Consider the following 20,750-nt stretch of genomic DNA (forward strand, 5'->3'; position numbering starts at 1 on the left):
CAACCATATCCCAACGACATTCGACTCGACAGCTCCAACCCCCCGTCTGAGTCACGAGAATCACCTCGCGATGCCCTCCTCGGGGGACGTACCGAAGACCTCCGAGTCCGCCCAAAGAGCACGGCAACATGACACCGACCAGGACCCAGAGAAAGACGCCATGGAAAATGACGAGAAGCCCAAAGACGAGCCCGCAAGCGACCCCAACCTTGTGGGCTGGGACGGCCCGGATGACCCAGAGAACCCTCACAACATGTCGCTCTGGCGCAAGTGGCTGCTCACCATGACCATGTCGTCGATGACCATGTGGATGACATTTGCGAGTAGTGTCTTCTCGACCGCAACTGTGGTGACGGCTGAAGAATTCAATGTCTCGACTGAGGTTATGACTCTGGCGACTAGTTTGGTGGTGTTCGGGTTTGCGGTTGGTCCGCTTGTTTGGTCGCCGTTATCTGAGTTGTATGGACGCAGGTTGCCGTTGTTCTTGGGCTATACGATTTTCGCCATCTTCCAGATTCCCGTTGCTGTGGCGCAGAATCTGGAGACTATCCTGGTGTGCCGCTTCTTTGTTGGTGTGTTTGGTTGCTCGCCGGTTGCCGTTGTTGGTGGTGCGCTGGCGGACTTTTGGGATCCTGTGGATCGTGCTGTAGCTATTGCTATGTTCTCAGCAGCTACGTTCGTTGGCCCTGCTCTTGGTAAGCCTCTTTTTAACCCCCGTCCTGCATTTTGTGCCCTGCACTATGTATGTTCGACGCTGACAGCTTAGGGCCCATTGTCGGTGGATTCATTACCCAATCGTACCTCGGCTGGCGGTGGACAGCTTGGATCACCTTGATCGCTTCGGCTGCTTTTGGTGTCTTCGGTTTCTTCGTCATTCCTGAAACCTATGCACCCGTTCTTCACCAGCGCCGTGCCGCCCGTCTTCGCCAGGAAATAGGAAACTGGGCTCTACACGCCGTCCTCGACGAAAACCGGCCGACTATGAAGGACATCATCTGGAAGTACCTCCTGCGTCCCGTGCAGATGCTTTTCCTCGAGCCGATCCTGATGCTCATCACTATCTACCTCGCCGTCATCTACGGTATCCTGTACCTGTTTTTTGAAGCCTTCCCCGTTTCATTCCAGGAAGTCCGCGGCTGGACAAACGAAGGTGTCGCCGGACTGCCTTTCATCGGAATCCTAGTCGGAGTGCTCTTCGGCGTCGCATTCCTCATCTGGCAAACCAAGACCCGTTTCGCCCGCAAGCTCAAGAAGCACGGCAAAGTCATTCCCGAAGAACGCCTTGTCCCTATGATGGTCGCCTCTGTGCTCCTCCCCGCCGGTCTGTTCTGGTTCGGCTGGACTTCAAACCCGCACGTTAACTGGGTGCCGCAGGTAATCGCCAGTGTTCCGATCGGTATGGGTATCCTGGTTATTTTCATGCAGGGTCTCAACTACATAATTGATGTGTATCTGATGTTTGCCAACTCTGCGATTGCGGCGAATACCCTCATTCGGAGTACACTGGGTGGCGCATTTCCGCTCTTCGCTGTCCAGATGTATCACAATCTGGGGGTGAATTGGGCGTCGAGTTTGCTTGGATTCATTACTGCTGCTATGATTCCGATTCCTGTTTTCTTCTTCTTTTATGGAGCTAGGATTCGGGCTATGAGCAAGTACACTCCTAAGCTGTGATACCCTTCGCGTTGGTCTCTAATCATGACTGAAAAGAAAAACCGAGATTGTTGCCTTGTTGTTATTACTCTTGAGCACAGCATGGCGTTCTGATGTTCTCATGATACTTAATATCTATAGATAATGTGCATATGACATAGCAAATAGAAAATAATACACATACCCATAGTTAATGCAAATTGTGAAATTTGTGCATAACAATACCAAAACACGCTATGCGACGCGTCAGTCCATTTGTAGCAGGCGGTCAGCTATACCGGCTATCTCTTGTCCCCTCCACCTCTTCTTCTCATTTGTCTCTTCTATCTTTAGATTTCAGCTTTTCCATCATCTATTTTGAATATCGACTTATTCTGGTAACTGCGCATCCACCTCACATGGTGTACTAAAAAGAAACCCCAACTAGCCCTCAATCCCGCTACATTCCCCGCGCTTCGTTCACCCGTCCAATCCACGATGCCTGCGCGCACCCGTCAAGGTCCCTCGGCCGCGACAACGACGGCAACGACGACGGAAGAGCAATCCGTGGAACAGCCCGAAGCCGAAGAAACCTCCGAAAAACCAGAACCAAGAACATCCACTGGCGGCGGTCTTCGCAAATTAAAATTCAATGAACCGATTACCTGGCGCGTGGGCCGAGCCGCGATCCCCATTGCGGATCTTCTGCAGCGGCTGCAGACACTCGCGGGGGAGCTGAGGAAGATGGAGCAGGAGGAGGTTGAGACAGGGTCGTTGACCAAGGTTGCTCAAGAGTTGGCGACGCCACAGCTGTTGGGGCATAAGGACAAGGGAGTGCGCGCGTGGGCGGGGTGTTGTACTGTGGATGTTTTGAGGCTTTGCGCGCCGGATGCGCCGTTTACGGGGAATCAACTTAAGGTATGGGATTCTCGTAGATCGAAATTGGATTGAGTTGGGCGGATTTTGTTCTCCAGGTGAGATACTGACTTTGGTGGTGTAGGATCTTTTTACGTGTATTGTGTCGTCGATTATCCCGGCCCTGGCAGATCCATCGCATCCTTACAATGCTCAGCATATCTACGTTTTAAATTCTCTTGCGGAAGTGAAGAGTGTGGTGCTTATGACGGATCTCGACCATCCGGATTCGTTGATTGTTCCGCTTTTCGCCACCTGCTTTGATATTGTCTCGGGTTCGTCCAAGGCGTCTACGGGAGAAGAGATCGCAAAAAATGTGGAATTTGATATGACGCGGCTCCTCGTGACGGTTATTGATGAGTCGCCTGTCCTAGCGCCTGAGGTGGTGGATATCATCGTGGCTCAGTACCTGCGCGTGGATCCGCGTGCGCTTGAGGCCCCCAGCAGGAAAGGAAAGAAGCCGGATACGCCAATTGATGCTAAGCAGGGTACGCTGCTGTTGAAGGAGTACCCACCTGCCTATAACATGTCCAAGGCCATCTGTCAGGCTTGTCCGGATCGCATGACGAGTCATATCAGTCAGTATTTCAACAATGTTATTATCGATGCTTCAGCTGGCGCTGGCGCGAACGGCTCGAAGTCAAATCGGAAACCGAACCTCGACGATTCCGACGAAGAAGGGGAGGATATCAAGGAGTTGAGCAAAGCACACCGTCTGATCCGCGAGCTCTGGAGAGCGTGTCCGGAGGTACTGCAAAATGTGGTCCCGCAGTTGGAGGCAGAGCTTTCAGCAGAGTCGGTATCGCTGCGTCTGTTAGCCACGCAGACTATTGGTGACCTTACAGCGGGCATCGGTGTTGCTGGGCCTCCCCCTCCGCCTCCAATGGACCCAGCCGCATATCCCCCAGTGACCTTGGCGGAGTATGCACAGTTGACACCTCAGACCAGCGTTCTTCTCACACCATTTTCTCCTAAGCCATTTTCCCAGACCCACTCTTCCTCATACGAGAGCTTTTTGAGCCGGCGCCTGGACAAGAATGCTTCGGTCCGGGCAGCTTGGGCAACCGTTGTGGGTCGGATTTTGTTAACATCCGCCGGTGGTTCGGGTTTAAGTGAGAGCGAGGAACAGGCATTGATCAAGAATCTGGCAACGATGCTTCGTGACGCTGACGAAAAGGTCCGTGTGGCAGCTGTGGACGCTGTTGGTATCTTTGGACTTTCTCATGTGGTCTACAAGCTGGGACTCGACGGAGGCTTTTCATCCGATAACTCGATCCTGTCGATTCTCGCAGAACGAGTCAAGGACCGGAAACCACAGGTGCGGGAGCATGCGATGAAGGCAATAGCTCGAATGTGGGCTGTCGCGGCAGGCGAGATAGAGCAGAACAATGAGCAGGTTGTCACTTTACTCAAGGATGGGCCGTCGAAGATCTTCGATGCTTATTACACCAATGACCCGGATATCCATATTACGATTGATAAGGTGCTTTTTGAGATTCTCATCCCGCTTCACTATCCTCCTATCAAGTCCAAGCTTTCCCGGACTACTTCGACCCAGTCGCAAAAGCAAAAAGAATCACAGTCACAGGCTTCAGAGGGCGACAGCGAAACTGATACCGATAAGATTCGGGCTCGTCGCATTCTCACCTTGCTTGCAGGGTTGAACGATAAGGCGAAGAAGGTGTTCTTCGCCATGCAGGCTAGACAGATGTCTATGAGGACACTCATGACAATGTACCTGCAAGCCTGTGAGGGCTATAATGGTGGTGTCATTGAAAAAGACGAGGCTAAGGTTAAGGCTCAGCTGGGCCGGATGGTCGATGCCCTGGCGAAGGCCTTCCCCGACTCGTCCCGGGCGTCGGCAGACTTGTGGAAATTCGCGAAGGTGCACGACCGAAGAAACTATCAGCTATTTCGCTTTTCTATGGCCGCACACACTGACTATCGCACCGTCATCAAGGCGATCAAGGAGTTGGTAAGGAGAGTTCAGAACTCAAACAATGCTGCTCTTCTCGAGACTGTAACGCCGCTCTTGTACCGCAGCAGCTCTCTCATCTTCAACAGGAGCCACATCCCCGCGATCATGAGCCTTTCGCGGACGGATGAGAATGGACTGGCAAACCCGGCACAGGAAATGCTGAGAGAGATTTCGTCGCGCAATCCTGCAGTGCTCGAAGCACAAGTCCAGGAGATGTGTAAGGATTTAGAGTCTCAAGCGCCTACGGAGAAGTCAAGCAATGATGCTGGCACGGAGGAGATCCTGAAAGCTTGCTCTGGCTTTGCGAAGAAGCTTCCCGATAAGCTTCCTAAAGATCGCAAGTTCTTGCAGGCTCTGACCAACTATGCACTCTACAGCTCGTCGCCTCGTGCTGCCAAGCATGCCGTGACCATTCTTATGGCAACCGCCGAGAAAAAGGAAATGTATGCAAAGGATTTGCTGCAGAGGTGTGTCTCGGACTGGACTTATGGTTCTGATCGGTTCCTCACCAAATTGGCTACTTTGTCCAAGTTGAACCACCTTGCTCCACGGGAAGCGGATGAGGAGAAAGACACTATTGTCTCGATCGCTATTGACCAGATTCTTCTCTCAAATCGGTCTCCGGAGTCGGATTCTGGTTACAAGTGGACCGATTCTGCTGATCAGGAAACTGCTGCTAAGGAGTGGGCGCTGAAGATTATTGTCAACCGTCTTCGGGCTAAGAGAAGCACCGACGACGAGGATTCTTTCCGCGCACAGGCAGAGCCTGTTTATACCACCTTGAACAAACTCGTCGCTAATGAGGGTGAGCTGTCCAAAAAGAAGGACACACCAGCCACACAGAAGCCACGGTTGCGCCTTGCGGCTGCCAAGTCACTGCTGAAGCTCTGTGCATCTCACAGTCTTTGCGATCATATGCTTGCCCCTCAAGACTTCAACTCAATTTCATTAGTAGCTCAGGACCGGATTCCGTTTGTGAGAATTGGGTTCATCGAGCAGCTTAAGAAGAAGCTTGTCCAGAACTCGTACTTAAGCCATCGTTGGTACATCGTTCCGTGTCTGCTTGCATTCGAGCCGGATGCGAACCTCAAAGACAGCACCCTCACCTGGCTGCGGTCCCGCGCGGCGTACTTCTCGCAGCAGGTCCAGGCCAGTGGAAAGAGGAATGAGCAGCAAATGGTCATGGAATCCATATTCTCCCGCCTCTTGTCTCTTCTTGCCTACCACCCTGACTACCCTCCTGCGGAACTTGATGAGTCGACTAAAGTGGCTGATCTTACCGATTTCGCTCGCTACATCCTCTTCTACCTCTCTGCCGTCGGAAACGAGCGGAACCTATCGCTGATTTTCCACGTCGCCCAGCGCGTCAAGCAAACCCGTGATGGCATCACCAAAACCGACGAAATCACCAGCAATCTCCACACCCTCTCCGACCTAGCCCAAGCAACCATCCGCCGCTTCGCCGACATCTACTCCCAGCAGCACAAATTTGGCGGAGCAAGCGGCGGCACCAACATCCTCCAAACCTACCCAGGCAAGATGGGAGTCTCAAGCTCTCTCTTCGCACCAATGAGCAACCACCGCGAAGCACAGGAAGTAGCCGAAAAGAACTTCCTCCCCGACGACCTCGACGACGTGCTCGATCGATTCGTGAAAAATTTCATGAAGCCACGGGGTGGTGGATCCCAGGGCCAGGCTAAGAAGCGGAAGCCCCAGAATAACGATGCGAATGGGGATTCTAGCGCGACTAAGAGAAGGAAGTCGGATACCCAAAAGACGGCGCGAGCTGCGCGGAGGACGTCTGGAACTACACCTTCCAAGACGTCTAAGAGGAAGAAGAGAGACGAAGATGGGTGGTCTTCTGATGAAGGTGGGAAAACCGAGAAGAAGGAGTCGTCTGCTCGAAGACGGAGTAGTCGGGGAACTGTCGCTAAGGGGGTTAGCTATGCTGATCGGGATAGCGATGAAGATGATCAGGAGATGGATGATTGGGAGGGACAAGAAGATGGAGGCGAAGGTGATGAGGACGAGAACGAACAAGAGGGCGGTAGTGCTGAAGAACAAAATCAGGAGGAAGAAGAAAAGGCATCTGAAAATGGTGATGACAACGACGGTGACGAGCAAGTTGAAGACGCCGATGCCGCCGAAGCATCACCTGAACCTGAACCTGCTCCTGCTCCAGCGAAGTCTTCAAAGGCGCGAGGGAAACCTACAGCAAGCAAAAAAGGTGGTGCGACAAGTCTACCAACGAGGAGATCTTCTCGAAGGTGAAATGTGTTCCAGTCATGACTGGGGTTATGTTATGTGTCCAGAGTGACATGTTTCTATTTTATACTTCGTACAGGGCACAACAATTGTATGTATGATGGGCTTTGTTGTTTGTTTGTTTGTTTGCTCGGCGATTTCTGTTGCTTCTGCTTGTCAAATTTCGATTGTTCTTGTTTTTGTTGTGATTTCGTTGCTGTTGCTGTCAAATTGAGATCTATACCCTTTCTTTTTCTTTATTTTTTCCGCCAGTTACATATTGAATCTGTTGCAGTCTAGTCTTGATTTACGATGTTATACATAAGTCTCTTGTGCCGCACTCATTCCCTCCAGCCAATAGTATTACAGGAGTGATATTCATTATACCCCAGCCTGTATATAGAAAGGAAAAAGAGCACATATAACAGCTCCCAACTTCCAACAACCCGCAAAACCACCCACCCAAATTAAACAACCACCGTGCCCTCTAAACCCACCGTCCTCTTTCTCTGCATCCACAATGCCGGCCGCTCCCAAATAGCCGCAGCCTACCTCACCCACTTCACCAGCAACGCCATCCAAGTCCACTCCGCCGGCTCCGCCCCAGCGCCCACCATAAACCCGATCGTCGAGGAAGCCATGCTGGAAGAGAGAATCAACCTCTCGGGTCAGAAACCAAAGGCCCTTGCGCGCGAAACCGTTGAGGAATGTGACGTTGTTGTCACGATGGGCTGTGGGGATGCTTGCCCCTATTTTCCGGGGAAGCGATATGTTGACTGGCGGGTTGGGGATCCTGCCGGCCAGGGGATTGAGATTGTGAGGGGGTGTGAGGGGTGTGAGGGATGAGATTCGGGGGAAGGTTGAGAAGCTTATTGATGAATTGCGGTTTTTTTGAGTGGGCTTGAACTTGTAGGGGAGAGGGAGGTGGACTAAAGAGAAACAATCAGGATACATGTTGGAATCCTCATGCATAATGATATTTTGTCATTCTGCTCTGGTCTATAAAGATACACCCTCTCCAGCACTGTCTGTGATTTTATCCTTCTCTCCTCCCTTTCACTAAACCGACCCCCCTCCCCCAAAGCCCCAAATGCGGCCTCATCAAAACCGTACGTAACCTTCACAAACTCCTCCATACAATCCACCAACCGATCCCGAATCCCACTAGCCAGCATCCTCTGATCCACGGCCTGTCCCTCTGTCGGAAATGTGTGTATGCCTTCGGAATCGACAACTGATTCGCGATCGTGAACATGCGCATCCACCAGCCGAGAAGGCGTAGTGAGTTCAGGGCGTCGAAGGACTGCGAGTCGCCGCGTACTTGTGCGATGGGGAGCGTGCGGCATTGTGTTGGGCGGATGCTACCCGTGCTTAGCGGGATCCAGTCGAGTTGGTTCTTGAATATTGCGGTCTGTGCTCTCCTGTTAGCTACAGTATCGCCAGGTAGATCTGGAGGGTGTGGTGGAAGGGCTGACCAAATTCCTATGCTGCTCCGACGAAATCCAAACATGCCCATCACCCTAAGTACTCAACCACCTCAACTCCAGCATCTTGTCATGTTTAACATCCACCTCATTCTTAACTGGCAATCCCTCCGGATTCAACACCCGCACATCACAACCCAACCAGAAGAGAATCTGTACTGCTTCAAAAGCCACCAGCTTTGAATACGACCTGCATAATAGACTACCGTAAAGCACGAGGATTTTCAGTCTGCCTATGGATGGGGGTTTGTGGAGATCTTGTTGGACTATGCATATGGCTGTGGTTAATTCTATGGCGGAGATCTAATCGTGTTTATCTGTTCTTGTGAGGCACAGGCGGTATTTTTGGCGAATGGTTAGGTCATTTTCGGCTTCAGGAAGGGCTAGGTAGTGAAGAGGGGTGAGGGTTAGTGGTTGCATGGTTGTGTATAGGCGACGACGCAGGCCTGGCTTGACGCTGGGATAGCCTAGAGTGGACGAGCATCTCTTGTACACCTTTCAAGTTTGAAACCAGATGCCGTATAATATTGTACTCGGTCGTTCTATATATTCGTCCGGTATATCACTGCTGAACGATGATTGGTGTTTAAGATTACTAGTCCTGCCAAGTCTATTCGTTTAGATGCCCATGTTCGGAATTTCCTGTCAAAGATCCAAAGGATATATTTACGCCTCTCCAAACAGAGAAGAACCTCAATGTCACTAAAATGTTTAATGAACATAAACAAGTAAACAAGAAATCGCAAGACCATCCCGCTTGGAAGGAATCCTATACACCAAGCCAACCAGTAACAGGCAAAAGCAAAAAGTTGTAATAATGGTAGATGGCGGCGACAAAAAAAACACAATGCAGTATAAGAAAAACTTCTCTCATGAGTAGACTATGATGCAGCAGGAGGTACAGGTGCACCACCCTTTGCAAGTCTTTCTTCCACGCGTTCCTTATGTTGCCGGTTCCGTAGGTGCACTTCGAAGTTTTCAACTGTCATTCCCGGTCCCGGTGTGTAGAGTTTACCCGGGCAGTCGTGACATCGGATACGGGGAAGATATTGGTATTTCAATCTGTGAGAGGGTGTGTTTGCAGAGTTGGCAACAGGGTGCATGGTTTCGGTGTCGACGGCGGTGTAGCGCATTACGCCCTCGAAAGAATCATTAGGGTACGAGCGTTGGAGCTGTGCGAGACCTGTGGCGAGCCAGGAAGGTGGTGGAGGCTGGATTAGATGTTAGTATGGGATATGATTTAGATATCCTTGGCGGTGGATACTCACCCCAGGAACGCCTGGTTGAGGAGGGTGAATCGCGTCAATTGCTCCGAGTTGTTGTGGAGGAGCTGGTGTTTGCGATCCCGAGGCACTACGCGGCGGCTGTTGAGATGGGAGGGTTGTGGAACTGGATGTAGGAGTCTGGACCTGAGGCGTGCCGTGTTGCGAACGTAGGTGACCCGGTGTCGATGTGGGTACATTTGATGGCAGAGACTGAGGTCCGCGGGTGAGGAATTGCCGGAACTTCGCTGGTTGGATCCGAAGTTTCAAAATGAGTGAATCTTGCTCCTCGACACTTTCCTCCCTGTAATTTTGTCTCCGTGCCGAAGCCCTAGGCTCGTAATGAGGCTCTGGTGTAGCGGAGGGGTTTAGGTTGGCGCGCAGAGCAGCGTGAGCTGCAGTTGCGGCACCTCTCATGCCTCTTGTGCGCGCAGTACCTTGTGCCAGATTAGGGCCAATCGCGGGAGACCCAATCGACGAGTCATCACTATCCGATTCTTCAGACTCATCGCCAAGGTCCCGCTGGCCTATGGCGCGCCGATGGCGGGCTGAGCCTGACCGTTTGAAGAGATTGCTGTCTTCGAGGGATGGTGCGCTATTGGGAATGACGGATGATACAACCAGAGTTCGAATAGTCCGTTGACGATCCTTCAGATCCGGTAAAGCTGGACCACCACGACGGTTGACCGACCGCTTCTGTCGGCGTTGCTCGCGAGATATCGACACTTCTGTGCGCTCCAATTCTGCTTCATTGAGCTCGTACAAGTACGGTGTGAATTCCTTGGCGGCCTGGAAAGGACGGAATGGAGAGTGGACGGGAGTAGGGAGGAATGAGGATTTGAGATCGGGATCTTCAATGGGACGGCCGTCGAACGGATGAGAGACAATATACAAGGACTTGGTGAAGAGTTGTGACTGTTCGCGGATGGAGTGGGCAATCGCCGTCGCGAATTCGCCAGATAGAGATAGGTCTTTGGTCATGTGTGCTGCGAACTCCTCGGGAGAGTTGAGTGGGTCATTCATGTCCCATTCGAACTGATCGATGAGAGTATGCTGGCCAATGGTGATATTGAGCTTGATTAAGATGCGCATTTCGTCATTCTTGTAGGCACTATACGGTAGGTGCGGGTCGATAGGGTCTTCCTGGATGTATAATTGAGGGTAGTAATCGGTGAGTTGCTCCTGGATGCTCTGCGAAACCATCCGCACCAAAGGCAGACAGGTTTCCATTGGCACACCCAGATCCTCCACCATCTTCTCCGCAAATAAATCAGGCGAGACGACGCGGTCGTGAAGGTTCCAGGTAAATGTGTCACGGATTCGAAGCTTTTCCCACTCGATATCAAGGCGAATCGGTACCAGGTCTTCGGTTTGCTCATTTTGAATCTTCATGTCTTTGCGCGGGATGCGCAGTTCTCTCGTCTTTCTATTCCCTGGTCGGCGACGGTTGCCTGGGTATAATAATTGCGGATGTCGCGAATCCGTGCGAACATTACCAAATCCTTCATAGCCAACACCATATACAGCCCCCGGGTTCATCTGAGTCTCGCGTCGGACGGCAAGATAATAATCTCTTTCTGCACGTTTTTGCTGGAGCAATTCCCGAGTCGGGTTATGCCAAGCCGCCGCCGCCGAATGCTCGAACTCCCGATTGACATAGTTTTCGAGCTGGACCTTATCTAGCGGGGTCTCTCGAACGCGCACAGGTAGAGCGGAACTATCACGGGAACGTTTCTTTGCTGAGCCGTTGGCACCATTCGACTGGGAGTTCGGTGTGGACGCGTCGTGACTTGATTCCGAAACAGGCACACCTGAAGCCGCGAGAACGGCTTTGGCGTTTTGTTTCCCTTCTGCGATTGTCTCCGGCCCGTTCATTCCCTGTTCTATCGGAGGGTCAGGGGCAGTTTCTTCGTATTGCTCCATGTCTGCATCTACGTCGTTCTCCGCTGGGAGGTCGTGAAATGACTGTGCCATGTCAGGGAATGGCATGGTCCGGTGGTCGTTTGTATTTTCTTGTTCGGTTGGAAGGTTTCTCAAGTGCGTCACCCCCACGAGTGTTCAGTTCAATTCGAGGGACAAAGGTGGATTAGGGATGACCGTGATGGGACGGCTACGACATCCTTTAGTGCTGCAGACCAGTCGCAGCACTACAAGCTAAACCGGACCATGATCAGCAAGTGAACGAAACCATTTCGAATCATCGCGACAACCACGACACGTTTTCAATGCGGAATTGATGCGATGGCGGACCAGCGAAGGCCAGCCTGTCGCAAAGTTGTTCCGAAGGATTCATCATCCGAGAAAAGGGTAATGGTCGCGAGGGGAAAGCGGTGCGAAGGGAATTGAAGAGAGCAACCAGGGGAAAGGGATATCGTAAAGAATAGGGAAAGAACAAAACATACCAAAATCCAATCTGATTCCTTTTTCTATAATAATATAATAGAGACAGTCGGACCGAAACGGAAGCAGGCGGCGAAGCAGCGGATGGCACACCGGGGGAACATTCGACTAGCGCGTCTCCGGCGTTTCTGTGTTTCCTTCTTTCTTTCCCTCTTCCCTTTTCGGATTGTTCTGTTGTGTTTCCTTCTCTTGATTATCTCGTTGGTTGTGAAGATGCTGTTTGCGCGGTGATACGGGACGTGACAAGAGAGGAGAGTGTGTGTGAGGGAGGGAGAAAACGCGCCGGCAGAAAAAAGGCCGTTACAGCTGGTGGTGACCGTTTCCGTCTGAAGAGAGCAAGGAGAGAACAGAGGACAGAGGAGTTCAAGGCGAGCCAATAGCATGAAATTCAAGCAATCTGATCGGAATATAACCCTTTTGGGCACTTCTTGAAGCCATCGCGAGACCGCAAAGTCGCTAGGGATGGTGGTGAGCCTGAGGCTGTATAGGTATTACCGTATTTTACGCTTGGTTACGGGATCATGTGATTGCGCTTTGCTATTTAGGGATGACAAGGTACGACACGGCACGTGACAATACTAGTCCATATTGGGAAATATACAGTCATGTGACCCATGTCCACTTATCGGAATATAGAGGTTCCTTACCGAACAAATACCAACTGATGCCTGATTGATGCCTCGCTGATATCATATGGCGCAAGCAGCGTATTTACTCTGCTATTACTGCTTTTGAAACCGTACAACCGCTTAGTATACTCTATAAGGCAGTCAAGGTCTTATATAGGATCCTAGACAGCTCCCTTTTGCAAGAATCAGAGACCTCAACCATATACGCTCGATACGTACTTTCGACTCTGACTAAGCTGTGATTCCGACACCACTTTACATGCTGTCACCGACTACAAGGGTACTATTCAGCTGAAGATCATCGAAATCCTTTCAGATGCAATATTTCCCTTTTGATACCACCAAATCAATGGATTTGACTACTAGCTAATATAGCAGATCACTTCAAATTATGGTAATTTAGCGTCTATAGCATGAGACTAGCGATTTATCAATACTATCTATAAAGTATCACTCGGACTCTAGGGACCAAGAACTCCTCGAGCATGGTGCACGGATATGTCCGCGAACCCTACGATATATTATGCATAAACACATCACAGCGCCAGATCACAGAATCCTTACTCTTGCCAAGGATCTTCGGCTCAAAATGTACTGGTTTGTTTATTTAAGACTTTGGTCTCTAACTTCACGTGTACTGTGTTGAATCCCAAATAACTTGCAATGACACCGGCGTGTCATCTGTTATAATTACTGTGATTTTGGTGATATCATTGCTTCCTCAATATCCGATAGCCTGTACTCCGTACATGGTTCCAATGATCCAGGGATATGGTCTGGACAGAACAATATGAACAATTCGCGCATCCAAGGCCCGACCAGGAAAGTTTTCAGCTTCAGATTCGGCCAAACAAACAAATGTTTGCCTTTGCAGCTGAGCCCTACAGATAGACAGGTTGGTGCACGTTGCGAAATGCAACTAGTTAGTGCATACACCTTATCCATACAGAGTATTCACGGTGTACTCTATGGTAGATCGCGATAATTATTGAACTTTAGAGCGCGTATAGCTTGAGAAATCAGCCAGCTTCAGGGCAAGTGACTTTTCAGCTCAAGTCAAAATTCGACAGAGATACAGCAATGGATCTCCCTCGTCTCTCTTCTCCTTCAACTTCTTCCCATCACTAACCTCCCAAAGGACACCGTCATGTATCCAGAGCAGTCATTACCAGGTAATCCTGTCCTTCTCTGTCCTCAAAAAGCTTACATTAACTGTCCTGTGAAAGAAAGTCCTGCACTTGAACAATATGAAGGTCTCAAGCATCACCATTCTTCAACTACTCACCGCTGTCGCCACTGCTGCCCCTTTGACGACCGATTTCAGTAGCACTTCCATAGTTGTCAACGCCAAAAGATAAGCCCTTGATTTGCCGCCCGCCAGCGAGAACCATGTGAAAACTTTGAGTCGACGTGATGATGCCATTGTTGAAGACTTGGCTTCTGAGACCAAGGGAAAGGGTCTTGGAAAATTGGGTATTGGAGGTATTGGTCCTGTGACCAAGAGACAGAGCGATGATGGTGATCTTCTGGGTGGATTATTGGCAGTGAAGGTATTGGTCCCGTGACCAAGAGACAGGGCGATGATGGTGGTCTTCTGGGAGGATTACCGGATGCTGGTGGTAATTAAGAGACAGGTTCTTGAAAAGCTCCTCGGGCCTGTTCTTATGACATTGCCACTGGTCTGAGGATGATAAAGGGCAAGAGACAGGACTATGACTTGATAACCAAGGCCAAGAGGAGGATTTGCCAGCTTTGTTAAGGTGCCTTTATCTGGAACTTACACGCGAATATGCTGTATATAATACTATTATGCGTATAATAATATTGTGGCAGTTGAAGAATAGAGAAGACGGCTGTCTGCTCACTATGATGTGATTTCTTTCTCAACATGAATTGCCTTGTAGTTCGTTAAGTAGGATTTACAATTTTGCTACTGAGTAGTAAGTAGTCATTAAAAGAGCGTTAGAAGGTTCGATCCTGACATGACGATATGTTCAGTAGTTCGGAAAGTCTTTAGCCTAGAATTCAGCCGAGGCCGGAGATCTACTTTTCAGTTCAGCCCTGCAGGACCCGACTTCAACTTCCGGTGCAACAATCTAAAATCACGCAATTAACTTCTCCGAACGCCGAGCATAATCAATGTACATGTAAATCTCTCAAGTAATGGTGAGCCAGCGTGAACCGTACCATTGACTTGGTAGTCCCGATATTTCAATCCAACAGCGGTCAGAGGAAACTATAAATTCCATCACCACTAGTTCAGACCTTATAGGGTGAAGAGCCCCCTTAGACCCACAAAGCGGGCCGAACAATTGACATTTACCATGCGGCATCATAAACACAAGAGAAAGCATCGGATTTCCGAAAGAAAAGGGTTCTTCGCAGTAAGTTCAGAATGTGACTTGATTTTGCCTCATCTACTTTGTATGGAGTATAGAATGACCAGGAGACTTCCCTTAGCAGCCGTACAAGTATTCTGTTCCAAGCATATATTCCTTTTTGGACGGCGAGAAGGATTCGACTATCGAACTCTGGATCTACAACATGGAATGATTGTGGGGGGAGATCACATATCCAACAGCCAGCCACAGCACCAGATGGTCGATCTTTTCACCAGGGGTGTGGGTTCTCAGCTCGAGATTACGGAGAACAGACAGCTCAGTCGGCAAAGATCCAATATAAATACAGAACTAAGTCTCCCTCTTCTCTCCTCCAATTCCCTTCCCTCGTTCATCTCCTGAAGCACATTATTCCATAACCACATCTATCAACGCTCAGGTAAGTCTGTTCTATCCTATCCTATCCTTATGACTTACACTGACGCTTAAATTGAAAATAAGGTTACAGACAAAATGAAGCTCAGCACCGTCTCCCTTTCACTTTTCCTTGCGGCTGTCTCCATTGCCGCCCCAGTCAATGCTGATGCCAGCGGCGTTTCCCTCAGCCGTGAGGGATCAACTGGCCCAGATCTCAGCAATTCTGTGAATGTTGAAAAGAAATCAGTCCTTGATGATCTTTCTGACCCAATCGAAAACAATGTCCTTGGTGTTGCCAAGAGACAAATCGAAGGCGAAGGAGAGGCGGAAGGACAAGGAGAAGCAGAAGGAGAAGGCCAACTAGGAAGAGGAGGGGATGGAGAAGGAGAAGGAAAAATAGGAGGAAAAATAGGAGGAGGAGGAAAGGTAGGAGGAGCAGGGAAAATAGGAGGAGAAGGAGAGGCCTTTTGAGGTTTGATGTACAAATGGAGATGGGCCTGAAGTGGATTTTTCCTGTGGAAATGCTTAACCCATGTTGTGCTGTATACCAATCTGTTTCGTCTTCACGCTATGATATAATAACTATTAGTGGTACTGTTGTGTCTCGTTTTACAATATGTATGTGTTATCTGCAGGACTATGTCCATTGGGCTTTGCGACACAACCTACTGGAGATAACTCCCGTTCAATATGTGTCACTTTCTCATAATTCCCAATTTATTGACCACTACTCATCTGATTCCGTGGGGAATAAAGGCGCCATTTTTCTGATAGCAATATCGTTGTCATATAGACTCCGGGCTGCATATCTACATCATGTATTGTGGAGTTAACTCGGCTAAGTACAGCAATTACCCCATAGCTATGTCCTCTCCTACAATCGCTGCACCGTCAAGATAAGTGCAGTCTGCTCTTCTCTCCATTTGCTATTGCATAAGATCCCAAGTTGAAGTTCACCATCAGCACTCCGTATGGGAATTCTATAGTTCCATCTATGACCAAGACCCTCTATCCTCTCACTCTTAGGTCACTATTTCAAAAATACAAAGTACTCAGAGTCAACCTACACTAGCATCTTCATGAATATGTACATTATCCACAAACGGTTTATATCCCATAAAAGCAATGAAGTACTAATAAATTTTGGAATGGGATCCTGGCATGCTAAGTGACCGCAATTACATGTTTATTATTCAAGATTGGCGCCTGCTGCATGGAAATAAGTGGAAACTACTGTTTTCTACCAGCAACATATCATGCTCTAGAAAATAGCTTTTGGTACTACGGTAATAAACCCCCACGTGGGCTGAACCATGGATCATGTCCGACTACTTCGGGACTTTGGAAACTCTGGGGACTCTGATTGATGTGGAAAATACAGACAATGGATGGTTCGGATATACAGCACTGGATGACACAATACTGACTTTCATCAGGGATCTGACATTAACAATGAAGACATTTGACGTCAATAAAGCAATGGAATATCTCCCTTCTTAAGCTCAATATTCTATAGATACAGCAACTTCACCAGGTAGGTCAATTCTCTCCTGCTCTGAAACTGGTAGTATTCGTATATACTCGCACTAAAAGTTAGAATCAACAGATCAACTTGTCTCCAAACAGAATGCGTCTTTCAAGCGTTGCCCCCCTTCCGATCCTCTTCGCGGCTGTCACTATCGCTACCCCCTTCGATTCCAAGACAGCCGCCGACCCTACTGCCAACATCGACTCGAACCCCAAGACCTTGATCACCAACAGACAGGGACTTGTTCTGGGGTCTCTTCCTATTGTCGGCCCCCTCCTTACGGAAATTGTTGGACTCCCTCCATTTGAAGATGAGTAAAGTCGATGCCTCCGTCGTGCTTTGGGCTTTAGCTCCGTTTTCGCCCACGCGTTTTGTTTAGATCGAAAGGTGGGAGATTTATGGAATAAGTTGAAGGTGGCCTTCCCAGACCGTGTTCCTGATAGATTTCAATGAAATGACATTAACCTAGTGTCGGGCATTATAAAAAAAAAACAAGTCCAAAAAGCCTATCATAACCGCTAATTTTATGCCCTTTCGGGCTGATTTCCACCCTACATTCCCTGTTGTCTCGGAAAGTATCAACCCTTCTAATTCGAGGAAATAGTCTTGACTTGGATATAGACGTTAACGATGGCCCTTGAAAGCTCAGACAATTTATCATTAAACAAATAGAAGTGTTGAACTAGCTTGAACGCGGTCGCTTTCTATCCTAGTTGCCCGATTCCTACAAGCCGTAGTGATACTATGTACGAGCATTCCAAAGGGATAGGTAAACAATTCAGAGCACGGGTGATATGTAAGGAGTTATGTCTTTATAAATTTGATCTAAATACCGCAATGGACCCTGTTAGGTACTTTTCTCTTCTGATTTTCATCCTCACACGATTTCACGTTTACGACCGTCTCCAGGTAGGTCCATCGTCATCCTAAGACCACATACAATTGCAGAACATATTCGTTAACAATCCACATAGAAAATACACACCCACATAAGCAGTATGAAGTTCTCCAGCATCACCTTCCTCCTAACAATCGCGACTGCTGCCATTGCCGCTCCTCTTGAAGCAAACCACGACAGCAATTCCGTCAACCTCGCCAGCGACAGCTCGAACAGAAATACCGCCGAAGAAGCCGCTCCCATGGCTAAAAGAGAAGGAGGCGAGGATAAAGGGGTTCATGGTGTTCTGTCGTTTGTTCCCACCCTTCTTAAGGGGATCAAATTCAACGAACCTGCTCATAGCTAGAGCTAGTGCCTTTCATCCAAGCCTACGCTGCCTGCTTGATTGAGCCCTGTTCTGAGGGAGGCGCGGGTCATTGTACATTACATAAATTCAGCCTCCAATACCCAACGATGGAAATACTCTAGACGAGAAGATTGAGTTCTGTGGTTCTAGTACCGATTAGAAATGCGGACGTCCATTCCAAATTTCCGATTGCAAAATAGAATCTTGCCAGTGTGAAATTATGCATACATAGTACATAGTGCCCAGAGTACTGCATTAGTCCCTATTGATCGTCTCCATGATCGGCTTCCCGAAGACACTTTGGCCAGGCGAGCTCATCCCAGAACCATAATTGTGCAAATCGCTATGAATCTCAGGAGTAACTGCTGCTGCCTGGACTTGGGTCTATTCTGCCTCTTGGTCCTTGATCGCGCTCTTATCGAAGCTTTGAATAATAAATCTCAGGAGTAGCAGATTGCCTGGTCTTACAAGTACTTCGCTCTTGAAGCTGGGCTCTGGTGGAAGTGTCTACTACGGAAGCATCCAACTATCGTATACTCAGTAGGCTTGTTGACTTGATGGATCAGATCGACACAAATACAGTGAGCCATCCCCCCATAAAGTACCATGGCTAGCAATCCTTCTATTCCAGTGAGGCCAGAAATTTCCGAGCACATTCCTCCTGGAACAACGGCTGAATCACACAACCAGTGGTGATTATATGCAAATTGCCCTGAGTGATGACATGACCCGTATCGTGATGATCACCACTATGTAATTAAATCATTAGGTCTGGCTGGTGGATTGGACTTTGTACTGAGTAATATTGCAAAATATATCCAACCACAAGAGAAAGAAGTCTTCAGAGTACACTGTACTCTGAAGAAAGAAAGTCCCAAGTAGGGCAGGATCCTGCAACTGAGAAAAAAGTACACGAAGTGCACACCACTAAACTTTGTGCAAGATAGTGATCTACAAAACAAAGATCACAGCATGTTCAGTGATCTGCTACAATCTTCAGCTGTTAAACAGTGATTGAAAATCATACAATTGTCCTCAGGGGCATGAATATCACAGGCAGAAAGATTCAAGACTTAAATACTGTGACAGACTACCCTTCATTCACCAAGGACGCTCACTATTCCCCATTAACTACTCCGTATTCCATACGCCTCCAGGTAGGTCTGACTGTCTTTTTCTACTTCGGAAAACTCTAATCGTGAAACCTCGAAAAGCACGCAAGCAAAATGAAGTTCTCCATTGTCTCCCTCCCCATCCTCGCAGCCGTCGCCGTTGCCCTCCCTCAGGCGACCCCGTCTTTCCCGACCCCGTCCTCTCAATCCATCGCCGCCGCAGCCAGCAGTGCCACTCCTCAGATTTCCAGTTCAGCGGTTGCGCCTGCTGGTATCCCTGTACTGGGGCCACTTTTGAACAACGTTCCTGTCGTTGGCCCTCTCTTCAACAACATTTAAGACGGTTTTAGTAAGGATCGATCTCCGAGCCGACGAGGGCTTTTCAGGTTGAGATTTGGTGAAAGTGTTTGCCGGACGGTTTATGTACCGGGACTGGATTGTATATATTGAATCTGGAATGTGTCTTATAATATTATGGTCGGCATATCCAATTACCTATTCTTGTTTGTCCTATTTAACCGGATCGCGTCCGCGTAGAATCGTCACTGGTTTCAGGAAGTGGCCATCATGCATGAGCAAACAGGTATACCATCCTAAGCATCTCGGAATTCGCGCATTTCAAAGTGCGAAAATGCTAACTCAAGACAACATCCGCAACGACAGCACGATGGTCCGAATTATATATTCCATCCTCAAATCGATTGGGTAGCACGGCATACCCTTGGACCTTCCATGGCGAGTGACCACCGTCCAAAAATATATAGTCTAAACGTGAAGGCGGTTCCGGTTCATGACCAAAACCGGTCCAAGTGATCCAGTCGCCATAATGTTCTTTAACATCCACCAGTTTGGCTATGTCAACTACAGGAGAATCGGCTGCGGTTAGTACCTGATAAGCCTCTTGATACTCCTCACTGTTCAGGTCTCCTGTCAGGAAGATGCCCGAGATGATGTTTCCCCATTCGCCTTCCTTGTACTCGCGAATTTTCTGGAGGATTATATGTGCTGCCTGAAAGCGCGAACGTGACCCCTGGTCATCCAGATGGGTGTTCATTGAGAGGATTGTCCGCTGACTGACGCGGTGGGTGAAAATACCGACCGTGACAATACGAATCGACGAGGCATCCCAGCCTTTGGAGGGAATGGTCGGTGTCTCTGAAAGCCAGACAGTTTCCCAGTGTTGGGGCTGCCAGACTGCAGGACGATAGAATATGGGTGAATATTCACCGGCTTTTTCTCCGTTATCCCTTCCCACACCAATGTATGCCCACGGTTTCTGTTGCTGAGAATCCTGATTCAACTCGGAGAGGATATCGATCAGTTGTGAATGTAGCACTTCCTGCAGACATATGAATGCGTCTAAATTTCGAGTATTGTAGAGAATTTCATTGAGTAGGGGCTGTTTGCGCTCCGCCCACGGCCGCTCTCCTTCGAAAAGCGAGGTTGTCGCGTATCGGATATTGTGCGTCAGGATGCGGAGCGGCAGTTGCGTGAGGATCTGCATTGCGATGTAACGGAGACAGGAAGAAGATGATGATGTCGGTGATTTCTCGAGACGAACAGAAC

General features: G+C 49.1%; 8 protein-coding genes across 8 annotated transcripts; 4 read left to right on the plus strand and 4 right to left on the minus strand.

Moving 5' to 3' along the window:
* Positions 1 to 70: 70 nt before the first annotated feature.
* On the plus strand, positions 71 to 1,674 carry EURHEDRAFT_452650 (MFS transporter; the record flags this gene model as incomplete). The annotated part of the gene is made up of 2 exons (XM_040784058.1): positions 71 to 695; positions 767 to 1,674. 2 exons carry the CDS (start codon positions 71 to 73, stop codon positions 1,672 to 1,674), a joined length of 1,533 nt encoding a protein of 510 aa, XP_040640191.1.
* Positions 1,675 to 2,130: 456 nt separating this feature from the next.
* On the plus strand, positions 2,131 to 6,796 carry EURHEDRAFT_453205 (sister chromatid cohesion factor PDS5; the record flags this gene model as incomplete). Its single annotated transcript, XM_040784103.1, has 2 exons — positions 2,131 to 2,550; positions 2,633 to 6,796. The coding sequence occupies 2 exons, from the start codon at positions 2,131 to 2,133 to the stop codon at positions 6,794 to 6,796; spliced, it is 4,584 nt and encodes a 1,527-aa protein (XP_040640192.1).
* A 280-nt stretch (positions 6,797 to 7,076) lies between these two features.
* EURHEDRAFT_401572 (uncharacterized protein) lies at positions 7,077 to 7,723 on the minus strand (the record flags this gene model as incomplete). The annotated part of the gene is made up of 2 exons (XM_040780098.1): positions 7,077 to 7,162; positions 7,267 to 7,723. 2 exons carry the CDS (start codon positions 7,721 to 7,723, stop codon positions 7,077 to 7,079), a joined length of 543 nt encoding a protein of 180 aa, XP_040640193.1.
* Positions 7,724 to 7,889: 166 nt separating this feature from the next.
* EURHEDRAFT_376439 (SNF5-domain-containing protein) lies at positions 7,890 to 11,504 on the minus strand (the record flags this gene model as incomplete). Its single annotated transcript, XM_040778852.1, has 3 exons — positions 7,890 to 8,180; positions 9,156 to 9,464; positions 9,522 to 11,504. The coding sequence occupies 3 exons, from the start codon at positions 11,502 to 11,504 to the stop codon at positions 7,890 to 7,892; spliced, it is 2,583 nt and encodes an 860-aa protein (XP_040640194.1).
* Positions 11,505 to 13,265: 1,761 nt separating this feature from the next.
* Positions 13,266 to 13,967, minus strand: EURHEDRAFT_401574 (uncharacterized protein; the record flags this gene model as incomplete). Its single annotated transcript, XM_040780099.1, has 3 exons — positions 13,266 to 13,425; positions 13,674 to 13,732; positions 13,830 to 13,967. 3 exons carry the CDS (start codon positions 13,965 to 13,967, stop codon positions 13,266 to 13,268), a joined length of 357 nt encoding a protein of 118 aa, XP_040640195.1.
* Positions 13,968 to 15,156: 1,189 nt separating this feature from the next.
* On the plus strand, positions 15,157 to 16,046 carry EURHEDRAFT_354035 (uncharacterized protein). The gene is made up of 2 exons (XM_040778451.1): positions 15,157 to 15,322; positions 15,385 to 16,046. Exon 2 carries the CDS (start codon positions 15,397 to 15,399, stop codon positions 15,769 to 15,771), a length of 375 nt encoding a protein of 124 aa, XP_040640196.1. The 5' UTR covers positions 15,157 to 15,322; positions 15,385 to 15,396; the 3' UTR covers positions 15,772 to 16,046.
* Positions 16,047 to 17,665: 1,619 nt separating this feature from the next.
* Positions 17,666 to 18,072, plus strand: EURHEDRAFT_376441 (uncharacterized protein; the record flags this gene model as incomplete). The annotated part of the gene is made up of 2 exons (XM_040778853.1): positions 17,666 to 17,737; positions 17,803 to 18,072. 2 exons carry the CDS (start codon positions 17,666 to 17,668, stop codon positions 18,070 to 18,072), a joined length of 342 nt encoding a protein of 113 aa, XP_040640197.1.
* A 1,746-nt stretch (positions 18,073 to 19,818) lies between these two features.
* EURHEDRAFT_376443 (endonuclease/exonuclease/phosphatase family protein) lies at positions 19,819 to 20,688 on the minus strand (the record flags this gene model as incomplete). Its single annotated transcript, XM_040778854.1, has 1 exon — positions 19,819 to 20,688. The coding sequence occupies one exon, from the start codon at positions 20,686 to 20,688 to the stop codon at positions 19,819 to 19,821; it is 870 nt and encodes a 289-aa protein (XP_040640198.1).
* Between the last annotated feature and the right edge of the window lie 62 nt (positions 20,689 to 20,750).

The sequence above is a fragment of the Aspergillus ruber genome, assembly GCF_000600275.1.
Source record: "Aspergillus ruber CBS 135680 unplaced genomic scaffold scaffold00008, whole genome shotgun sequence".
NCBI lineage: Eukaryota > Fungi > Ascomycota > Eurotiomycetes > Eurotiales > Aspergillaceae > Aspergillus > Aspergillus ruber.